This window comes from Cucurbita maxima, unplaced genomic scaffold, assembly GCF_002738345.1.
Source record: "Cucurbita maxima cultivar Rimu unplaced genomic scaffold, Cmax_1.0 Cma_Scf00020, whole genome shotgun sequence".
NCBI classification, from domain to species: Eukaryota; Viridiplantae; Streptophyta; class Magnoliopsida; order Cucurbitales; family Cucurbitaceae; genus Cucurbita; species Cucurbita maxima.
Genome location: NW_019272036.1, coordinates 1,418,209 through 1,429,530, shown reverse-complemented (window position 1 = coordinate 1,429,530; position 11,322 = coordinate 1,418,209). Strand labels below are relative to the sequence as shown.

The 11,322-nt window shown below is 38.1% G+C and overlaps 1 protein-coding gene and 1 long non-coding RNA gene across 2 annotated transcripts; one reads left to right on the top strand and one right to left on the bottom strand.

Annotated features, from left to right (window-relative positions):
- Positions 1-1,331: 1,331 nt before the first annotated feature.
- LOC111494842 lies at positions 1,332-1,744 on the bottom strand. Its single transcript, XR_002720245.1, has 3 exons — positions 1,665-1,744; positions 1,494-1,537; positions 1,332-1,362 (listed from the first exon to the last, which is right to left on the bottom strand). It is a non-coding gene; the product is annotated as an uncharacterized LOC111494842 (long non-coding RNA).
- Positions 1,745-1,926: 182 nt separating this feature from the next.
- Positions 1,927-5,564, top strand: LOC111494841 (receptor-like protein kinase 2). Its single transcript, XM_023144833.1, has 2 exons — positions 1,927-4,812; positions 4,933-5,564. The coding sequence occupies exons 1-2, from the start codon at positions 1,950-1,952 to the stop codon at positions 5,454-5,456; spliced, it is 3,387 nt and encodes a 1,128-aa protein (XP_023000601.1). The 5' UTR covers positions 1,927-1,949; the 3' UTR covers positions 5,457-5,564.
- The last annotated feature ends 5,758 nt before the right edge of the window (positions 5,565-11,322 follow it).

Below are 11,322 nucleotides of genomic sequence, written 5' to 3'. Positions count from 1 at the left end.
CAGTTCATGATGATTTTTATTCTACAATTTGCTAATGTTCTAACATTGCTACAAAGTTCGTCAATTTAGGATTAAGGAAAGTCATATAATGTGCTTCGACACGGTTGGTCTGATAAAAAAACATGTTTGAATCTTATTCTTTTCGATAAAATTATTGTTTGTTATCGTCTTTCTTTATGAAAATAACCGTGCCAATATAAGCATAGCTCAACTGTTAAATCGTTTATTTGTCGTAAAATAAACCAAACAAAATATAGTCGATAGAGTTTTTAAGTAAGAAATACATCTCCATAGATTGTTACGAAGCCTTTTGAGAAAACCAAAAGTAAAGCCATGAGAACAACAGAGTAGTAGAGCTATGTTTTTTAACTTAGACATGTCAATAGATAAAATGGTGTACTTTGTTCAAGGGCTACAGAGAAAGTGTCGAGGCTTGACTAAAGGGAGGTTGTTCGAAGGCTCCATAGGCCTTAAGGGAGACTCTATGATGTATTTTGTTCGAGGAGTCTCACATCGACTAATTAAGGCCATCCATTTTTCTCGTAAGGTTGAAGTTCAAATCTTCATTATCGTGTCGTAAAAAGGAAAAAAAACCCGAACAAAGTAGAGCCGATAGACAAGATGAGAAGGGTAGGGTTTGTTGATGTTGGTCATGTGAGTTCTGCAGAGGCCGCGTGAACTAATCTCTGGCAAACCATTTTATGACAATAAGTAAGTCTTAAGCATATTATATATTATATATCTAAGTTTTTGTGTACTAAATTTTCAGAAATGGAATAATTTTTAAAAATTTTAAGCTAAAGTTTTATATTTGTTTATTTCATTACTTTCTGATTAATATGAATAGAGTGACAGAGACAGGTGGGTGGTGGCTGGAGCTGCAGCTTCTTCGATCTCAAGACATTGGAGTTTTAAACCACTTGGTTTTAATATTAATTATGTCCACTTAAATATGTTTTTTTTTAAGGTTTGTGTCTTGTTGCTCACTTTCTTTTCACTTCTATATAAATATACAAAGAACTTGAAGTTCTAATTTCATCCTTAGAACCCTAATTTCAAAGAGTTGTCCATTTTGAGGGTATGAATTTAGTTTATATAGTTGTATCGATTAAAACCCTAATTTAACGTTTGAAAAACGTTAGTTTGCAGTGATATATTTATAGTTGTATCAATTAAACTCTTGAATTTTTTGAGCCATCGTCATATCATGTCGTGAGATTGATAATAGCTCGTTCTCCAGAAGTTGTAACTTCGTATCATTCTTCCTTAAGAAAAGTGTCCTGAACATATTCCATGTTTCTTTTAGTGTCCTATCATTATGTATATGCTCTAAAATTGTTTTAGTGATCCACTAGATCAGTCCTGTTAGACAAATGGTCACGAGAGATTATTTATTGATCCTCTAACAAAACCACGTCTTTCCAAATATAGTACCTGTTATAGATATGCATAGTTTACACATACATAACTTACATATAATAACTTGCACATACATAATTTGCAGGGAAAGACTATTGACACGAACAATCTCGTGAATCTGGGGATAAACATAGATTTAGTTAAAGTCTCCCAAATCACGTATCGAAAACATGATCTTATTGGGTTCAAACCTAACATGGACTAAACCCGTGTTGTTTACCACGAGAACGAAAACGAAAACAAACCTCCATTTAACGAAACGAAAACCCTTTGAGCATATGAACCAAAGCGCAGGACTCAATTGATAAAGACCAACAACATTATTTCGACTTAAAATATGTTTTTGTTGGTGGGTTTGCTTTTTATTTGGTTAGAACCAAATCCCAGGCATTTGTACACTCTTATTTGAGGTGGAGTCCATGTCAAGGAAGAGCAAACACACTAAAAAACTCACATTCCCATAAGGAGAGAGAGTTTTCAAACCCCTAAATTATGTAAACCCAAGAAGAAAAGTTTGGAATTTGAGGCAAATGTCCACCAAATTCCTCTTCTTCTTCCTCTTCTTCTTCTTCTTCTTCTTCTCTCTCTCCTCTTTGGCTGCAACTACCCATGAAGAAGCTTCAGTTCTTTTCTCATGGCTTCACACTTCCTCTTCCCCTGTTTCCCCTGTTTTGTCCGATTGGAATGTCCGTGACTCAACGCCCTGTAACTGGACCTCCATTACTTGTTCTCCTCAAGGCTTTGTCACTCAAATCAACATCATTTCAATCCCTCTTCATCTCCCTTTCCCTTCAAATCTCTCCTCTTTTCACTCTCTTCAAAGGCTGGTCATTTCTGATGCTAATCTCACCGGCCCCATTCCTTCCGACATTGGTGACTGCACTGAGCTCACAATCATTGATTTGAGCTCAAACAACCTTGTCGGAACAATCCCAACAGCCATTGGAAAGCTCGAGAAGCTTGAGGATTTGATCTTGAACTCCAACCATCTGGCTGGGAAAATCCCATTTCAGCTCACCAATTGTAAGTCCCTCAAGACCTTGCTCTTGTTTGACAATAAACTGAGTGGAGGAATCCCTTCTGATATGGGAAAAATGAGGAATCTTGAGATTCTTAGAGCCGGTGGAAACAGAGATATCAATGGAGAAATCCCATATCAGATCGGAAATTGCAGAAATCTAACCATTTTGGGGTTGGCTGACACTAGAATTTCAGGCCCTTTGCCTAATTCTTTAGGCAAACTTGAAAAGCTTCAAACTCTATCCATTTACACCACCATGATCTCCAGCGAGATTCCACCAGAGCTAGGCAACTGTTCTGAGCTTGTCAACATGTTTCTTTATGAAAATAGTCTCTCTGGTTCAATACCAAAGGAGATTGGTAAGCTGCAGAAGCTTGAGCAGCTGTTTCTATGGCAGAATGAATTAGTTGGAACAATCCCAACTGAAGTTGGTGACTGTTTTAGCTTGAAAAAGATTGATCTTTCTTTGAATTTTCTTTCTGGGGCAATTCCTTTAACCTTAGGAGGTCTTCCTTTCCTTGAGGAGTTCATGATTAGTAGCAATAACGTGTCGGGTTCGATCCCTTCGAATCTTTCGAATGCTACGAATCTTTCGCAGTTGCAGCTTGATAGCAATGAGATTTCTGGTTTGATCCCTCCTGAGTTGGGGATGTTAAGGAATCTGAATGTGTTCTTTGCTTGGCAGAATCAGCTGGAAGGAAACATTCCATGGAGTTTGTCGAATTGTTCATATCTTCAAGCTCTTGATTTGTCTCATAATTCATTAACAGGCAGTGTTCCTCCTGGATTGTTTCACCTCAAGAACTTGACTAATCTTTTGTTGATTTCAAATGATATCTCTGGTACATTGCCTCCTGATATTGGTAACTGCAGCTCTCTTCTCCGGATGCGGCTTGGGAACAATCGGATTATGGGGTCGATCCCGGCGTCGATCGGTGCGCTACGGAGCTTGAATTTCCTTGATTTGTCTGGAAATCATCTTACAGGATCATTGCCTGCTGAGATTGGGAGCTGTGGAGCTTTGGAAATGATTGATCTAAGCAGCAATGAACTGAAAGGTTCATTGCCTGAATCACTGTCTTCACTGTCGGAGCTTCAAATTTTGGATGTCTCATCCAACAAATTTGTTGGTCGGATTCCTGCTAGCTTAGGACAGCTTGTTTCTTTGAATAAGCTCATTCTAGCTAGAAACTCTTTTTCAGGAACAATTCCCACATCGCTTAAACTCTGTTCAAATCTCCAACTACTTGATCTCAGCAGCAATCAACTGACCGGGAACGTACCGGTCGAATTAGGTTCGATCGTATCGCTCGAGATCGCTCTCAACCTTAGCTGTAATGAGCTGACTGGTTCATTGCCTTTTGAAATGTCTGGACTTAATAAGCTGTCTGTTCTTGACCTTTCACATAACAGGCTTGAAGGTGACTTGAAACCGCTTGCAGGGCTTGACAATCTTGTATTGCTCAACATTTCTTTCAATGAATTCATTGGTTATCTTCCGGACAACAAGCTTTTCAGACAGCTATTACCGACCGACTTGGCTGGCAACGATGGTCTCTGTTCGTCTATTAGAGATTCGTGTTTCGTAATGGATTCAGATAGGGAAGGACTTACGAATGACGGTGATGATACAACGAGATCACGAAAGTTGAAGCTAGCCATTGCATTGCTTATTTTCCTGACATTTATGATGATAGTAATGGGGTTGATCGCGGTGATTCGAGCACGGAAGATGATTCGAGACGAGGATTCGGAGATGGGAGATACTTGGCCTTGGCAATTCATACCATTCCAAAAACTGAATTTCTCTGTTGAGGAAGTGTTGAGGCTTCTTGTGGATGGCAATGTGATCGGCAAAGGGTGTTCGGGGATGGTTTATCGAGCGGAATTGGATAACGGGGAAGTGATTGCCGTGAAGAAGCTATGGCCAACAATGATGGAAACAGATAATAGTGACGATAAATGTCGAGTAAGGGATTCGTTTTCGGCCGAGGTTAAAACTCTAGGCTCGATACGTCACAAGAACATCGTGAGATTCTTGGGATGTTGTTCGAATCGAAACACGAAATTGTTAATGTACGATTATATGCCGAATGGTAGCTTGGGAAGTATTTTACATGAGAGAAATGGGAATGCTTTGGAATGGGATCTAAGATACCAAATCTTACTTGGTGCAGCACAAGGCCTGGCCTATTTGCACCATGATTGTGTCCCTCCAATTGTTCATAGGGACATTAAGGCCAACAACATTCTCATTGGTCTCGAATTCGAGGCCTATATCGCCGATTTCGGTCTAGCCAAGCTTATCGACAACGGAGATTTCGGTAGGTCATCCAACACAGTTGCAGGCTCTTATGGATACATTGCTCCTGGTAAGTAAACACCTTTTTCGATCACTCGAGACATATAGCGAACCTTTTTTGATCACTCGAGACATATAGCGAGACTAGGTCGATATATCTAATCTAGTTTTCAATTTTTGTCTGTTTCAGAATATGGTTACATGATGAAGATAACCGAGAAGAGTGATGTCTACAGCTACGGCGTTGTGATAATCGAAGTCTTAACAGGAAAACAACCGATCGACCCAACGATACCAGACGGACTACACATAGTGGATTGGGTGAGAAGAAAGAGAGGGAACGAAGTCCTTGACCCGAGCTTGCAATCGAGACCAGAGACAGAAATAGAGGAGATGATGCAAGTTTTAGGCATAGCGTTATTGTGCGTAAACTCGACACCGGACGAGCGACCGACGATGAAAGACGTGGAAGCGATGCTGAAAGGAATCAAACATGAAAGAGAAGAGTATGCAAAAGTTGATATGTTGCTCAAAGGCGGGGCCTCTCCTACAAATGGAGGGCAAGAGAAGAACAACAAGAGCTCAAATAATGGCAATGGAGTTGGAATTGAATCATCTTCTTCAAAATTGTCAACCAGAAGCTTGCTCAACACAAGCTTTTCTGCTTCCTCGTTGATCTATTCATCATCATCCTCTAATGGCAGAGATAGTTAATTTTTTTTTGTTTGTAAAAAGAAGATTGAATGATGCTTAAGCTAAAAGTTGGAATCTTGTTTGTTCGTAAGCAAATTTGGTGTCAATCGGACATCATATGACACACCACGTTGATGTATGAGTTTGTGTCATTTTTATGTGTCTGGGTGTTAGATTAAGTATGCCTTAGAATGTACTATAGGGGGAGATATGAGGTTGGTTCTCTGACACTCCTTGACCTCGTGGCCTAAGTGAGCCACCTGTAATGCATATATGTGTCATGGAGTGGGAGTGGGTAAGTATTGCAAGATGAGTGTCTTGCACGTTTCACCTCGGGAATGAAATTTTAACGACAATGTCTGGTGACACGGGTGTGTCGACATTCTGCACTTTCCCATGAGGTTGTGTTTTAGAGTTGTGTAGAAATGACTCAATATGGACACAAAATAGTTCATGTCTCGATCGTGCTTGGATATATGGATGGAAGTTTGGGAAGTTTCAAATATATAGTTAACGAGAGTGTTCCAAAAGAGTTCTAAAGGCATAAAACATAGTACCGATAGTTCCTAGTTGGCACGATACTTACTCGAGTTGTCCTGATAAGTATTGACATTGTGCCATTTCCCATGAGTTGGAGGCTGCGTTTTAGATTCAAGCTTCGACACGAAAATGATTCTTGCCTCAATATTGCTCAGAAGGATTGAAGGTTGGGAAGCTCAAAATATTAAGTTAACTCATAGATCAGTTCACAATTAACGTGTCTCGAGCGAGTTGTAAAGGCATATGATATCTCGATGCGTGTGGTGGCATCATAAAACATCAATAGGCCTCAATAATTCCTAGTTGACATTACATTTGCCTGAGCTGTCCCGATAAGTATTATAATAATTCGATAAAGAACAGTTAGGCAACCATTAGGTCAGTAGAAGCTCGAAACGTGTCGAAGTAGGCTAGTAAAACTAGATAAGCCATTATTTATGCCTCAATAGATTCTCGTAAGCATTCAAATAAAAAATTTACAATGGCACACAGTATGATTTACATCATGGGCTGACATGTTCTTTGTTCTTTTCGACACAATCCCACTTTGTTTCAATTTTCAAGGTTGGTAAAGCTTTTTCTCTTCACTTCAAAGCTAAATTTGAAGTACTCAACTTTAAGCTGAATTTCCCGACATGTTCTGAAGCATTACAAAATGTGTCAAATCTCACATTCATAACTAATGCAAATCTTGGAAGGTAACAACAAATGCAATCATTAAACCCCCCAAACTCACATTCGACCAACGAGGATAAATCAAAAGACAAAGATTCTCTCTGATTTTGTTTCCCTATTTGGATAAAATTAAACAAACAATTTAAAACCCATATTTCTTCTTCATTTCATCATCACGAAATTGGAAGTTTGATTCCATGAAGAAGAAAGAGAAGTGTAAACCAAAAAATGGGTTCTGAGTTCTTCTTCAATGCCTTCTTTTCTCACTGTTATTTCTTGTTTGTTTTCTTTCTTCCATTTTTGTGCTTGTTTTATGGCAGACCTTGCTTCCTGTTTCATAAAGTACTGTACTTTATTTGAGGAAATTTAGGGTTCTTGAGAAATGGGGAAGATGCTCCCAAAAACCTAATAGACAAAACAGAGATTCCCATTCTCAAACCATTAGACAAACACTCCGTTTATGTAAAATTCAACATTTATTGGAGAAACGAAACATATCTTATAAGGGTGTGGAAACTCCCGTAATAGGCTAAAGTAGACAATATCTAGTAGCTATGGGCTTCAACTGTTACAAATGATATTTGAGCAAGACATTGGACGGAGTGTCAGTGAGGACGTTGGGTCCCCAAAGGAGGTGGATATTGAGATTCCACATTGATTGAAGAGAGAAACGAAACATACCTTAGAGAGGTGTGGACACGTTTTAAAACCGTGAGGTTGATAACGATATGTAACGGGCCAAAGCGAACAATATCTGTTAGCAATGAGTTTGAGCTGTTACAAATAGTATATGAGCAAGACATCGGGTGGTGTGTCAGCGTTCTTGCTGAGTCCCTAAACGGGGTAAATTGTGAGATCCAACATCGGTTGGAGAGGGAACTTAAACATATCTTATAATTTTTTTCGTTTTAAAACCGTGAGACTGACGACGATACGTAACGAGACAAAGCGGACAATATCTGTTCTAGACTTGAACGGTTACAAATGGTATCCGAGTAAGACATCGAACGGTGTGCCAGTGAGGACGAGTCTCCAAGGGGTAGATTGAGCGATCCTACATTAATTAAAGAGGAAAACAAAACATACCCTATAAATTTTTCAAATATAAAATCGTGAGGATGACGATAAAGAAATATATCACCCTTTTGATTTGGATTTATGTGTAGTGTCCCATCCTGTTTGGCAGCTTCCCAAACAATCCATTATACGTTTGAACATCAATAACAAAACTACAAAAAAAACAAAAAAAAAAAACATTAAAAAGTTTCATCTTTACACAAACACTCTCATTTGTACTATAAATTCTCTTTTATATTTCATATCTAAATCAGTGTTCACTGCCCCAAATATGCAATTCCAAACCCTACCTTTCTCTTTTGCTATTGAATGAAGAAGTACTACGAACAAAATTGTAGGCCACACAAACTAACTACCACACACAAAATTAGTCTCGTCCTAGTTTAACAATGATCGTTGGTGTGATTGGGAGTGATTTTGCTTTTATCAATGCCAAAATCGTTCGTATCTTAACGTACTATGTTTATAACGGTGTAGAAGTGATTTCTGGTCATTGGAAAACGATCGTAGTCGTTCAAATCATTTTAGTTATATGAAAATTACTCTCTAAAAAAGTTTCCTCGTCCTCTCCTTGCCCCGTGAACATTTTCCGTATCCTATTGCATGCTCTAACCCTAGATTTTGAAAAAATCTAATGAACGGTGATGGAAGAAAGAAAATGTTTGAGCTACTCCGCCAACGAGTTAGGTTTAGGTTTAGATGTGTTCTATTTTTTTCTCGATCCAACCAACATAACTCATGAACACTCTACCGACAAATGTTGCCCACATCATGCTCATAAATTGCTTCGTGTCAAGTCATCCAACACATAAAAATGATATGTATTATTAAAGTAAAAAGGAGTAAACTAGGTAATGCCTTTTGTTGAGGCGACAAAAGGATGGGATATCTAAGGTATTGCTCAAACAGTGAAATTAAAAGATATTGAAAATGGCAGTCAATTCAACCTATGTCTTGTGTATAGTGAGCTCTGTTTCAGAATAGCTCACTTTATCAAGGATAAATGGTAGGGATTATCGAGTTCATTCTCGGACGCAAACGTTTTTGGTACAAACATCTCGAACCAAAAACATCACCCCCGACCAACGTGGTTAATTGGTTCTTAAAAAACTAAGGGAATGAGCATATTGGTTATCCGAGTGAATCATCATGTCATAAATAAGATTTTTTACCGCTCACTACAACTGTGATGACCCTAATATAAAATAAAGCAACACAGTGATCTAACCTAAGGGCTACTAAACCAAACATGGATACAGGTATCAAAACTTCATTTTCATGACCTTCGTAGCAATGTCGTTATCCGTATCAGGGTATCTTACTTTTACCTGAAAAAGAAATGACACGTGGATTGAGTATTTACAAATACTCATTAAATAACCTCACGGTTGAGATCAAGAAATATAACCACATGCAATCTAGGCCGAATTAGACGTACCGTACTTAGAACTAAAGAAGCGCCATAATGATGCCTAATTCTCAACTACATTGTTGATGGGTCTCCTCGAGAAAGCTTTGTATTGTAAGTGCTACCTGTTCACTCAAACAATGCTCTGAATACGAAAGTGTGTAGTTCCACCTTCTTCATACTGAGTCACAAACAGCGCGTCGTTCAGTTTCACGAAACCTGACAGGTCTATGCTCCCTCTCATCGATGTGTGCAAAAGTGTAGAAAAACCCGCATTTAATTACATATCTTACAAGTACTTGTTAATATCGACCTAAAAATTTAAACATGAAGGTAGGTAGAATTAATCTTTTGTATATATTGTCGAATATTCTTCATAGTGTTGTTGGTGGTGCACCCATTAAATATTTGGTCATATTCAAAGGCTAGCCACTCCACAAATCATGCACCAATTTTGAAGAAAATTATTCTAAGTGTCTTCCAACATGTCCCATTTTGTTTGCTTCATCCATGATTCAGAATTGTCTTTCATTCCAAGACATAACTTGTCTAAACTTAAGAAGTGCTAGTTATTAACAAAGAGTATATGTGTTGTGGGTGAAACCGTGATATCAGAAATGCTAAACGAAGCCTGAATACAACTTTTTGTGATAATTTGAACAATATTCTTTACAATTTTTTTGAAGTTCATAATATTATAGAATCGAGATACTTGATTCATATTGATTATAAAGAATTTTTAAATTCTAGAGATGAAAGAGATTAGAACGCATAATGTTCTTATGAGTGGATCATTTGGAACAGCTAGGAACTCTAGATCAACCTCACATGAGAGATGAACTACACAACACTTACATTCTTACAAATTAACTCAAATTCTTGTTCGACTTAGACATCGAAGCGTATAGAACTAGCATCACAGTGATTTATGAGCTAAACCAAAACCAAACAGTATCGCATACTACACCACTCCACTGAACTTTTGCTTTTAGAATAATATTATTGTTTGTGTGAAAGAGACCATACAAGCTGAAAGCACCCAACCATTCAATTTTGTGTTTTGTGAATGGGAAACCATAAGAGTGATGAAAAAAGGATGGAGATAAGAGAAATCTCAAACCCTATTAGCAAAGGATAAGATGAGAATTTACGACAAAATTCGAGTATTATCTCAAAATTCGACGGTTTACTGTCTTACCGTGCAATGATTGATGATCGTAGTAACGAGTATGATTATATATTTTACATGAGTCTGTTAGCTTCAATCGTGAATTTTATCCGAGTCTAGGTCATAAACTCAAAAATATAAGTTAGAAGATGATTTTGTAACAGCTCAAGCTCACTGCTAGCAGATATTGTCCTCTTTGGGTTTTTTCTTTCGAGTTTCCCTTCAAAGTTTTAAAATGCGTCTGCTAGGGAAAGATGTTCACAACCTTATAAACAATGTTTCATTCTCCTCTCCAATAGATGTGGGATCTCACAATCCGCCCTCCTTCGAAAGACGAGACCCAGTGTCCTCGTTGACACTCGTTCCCCTCTCCAATCGATATGAGATCTCACAATCCATCTCCTTTCGAGGTCCAACATTCTCGCTAACACACCATCCGGTGTCTGGCTCTGATACCATTTGTAACAGCCCAACCCCACCGCTAAATGACATTGTTCTCTTTGTAACGGTCCAACCCCACCGCCAAAACCAAAAAGTAAAATGGTAAATGTATCAACGTAAGCGTTTGCGTGAGCATAACAGGTAAAAAACACAAAGCCGGATATTGCGAAAGGCAAATCTAAACATACTATAGATGAAAAAAGACTAGTGTTTGTGGTTAACATTGGTGCTTGTGATTAGTCTCCATCCTTGAAGAACATTTGAGATCATAGAGAGTGTTCCTAACTTTTTCAGCTGATTTTTCTTTGTGTTTCTCCAATTTTATGTATTGGAGGAAACACCGAGAGAGGCAGGCATGGGCGACATGTATATTTTTATCCTCGAATGTGGTCGAACAGTAAACTTGTGTAGCTAATGGACATTATCCACTTCCTCAAAACAGTCTCCAACTTGTCGGGTTTCCAACAAGTATTATTTTAGGTCAATCTTGCGACCATTTTACTGTTTTTTTTTTTTTTTTTTTTTTTTTTTTTTTTTTTTTTTTTTTTTTTTTTTTTTTTTTTTTTGTTGTTGTTGTT

Coding starts and splice junctions, on each gene's coding strand:
- LOC111494841 (XM_023144833.1), top strand. CDS start 1,950: ATGTCCACCAAATTCCTCTTCTTCTTCCTCTTCTTCTTCTTCTTCTTC. Junction 4,813..4,932: donor TTATGGATACATTGCTCCTG/GTAAGTAAACAC, acceptor TGTCTGTTTCAG/AATATGGTTACATGATGAAG.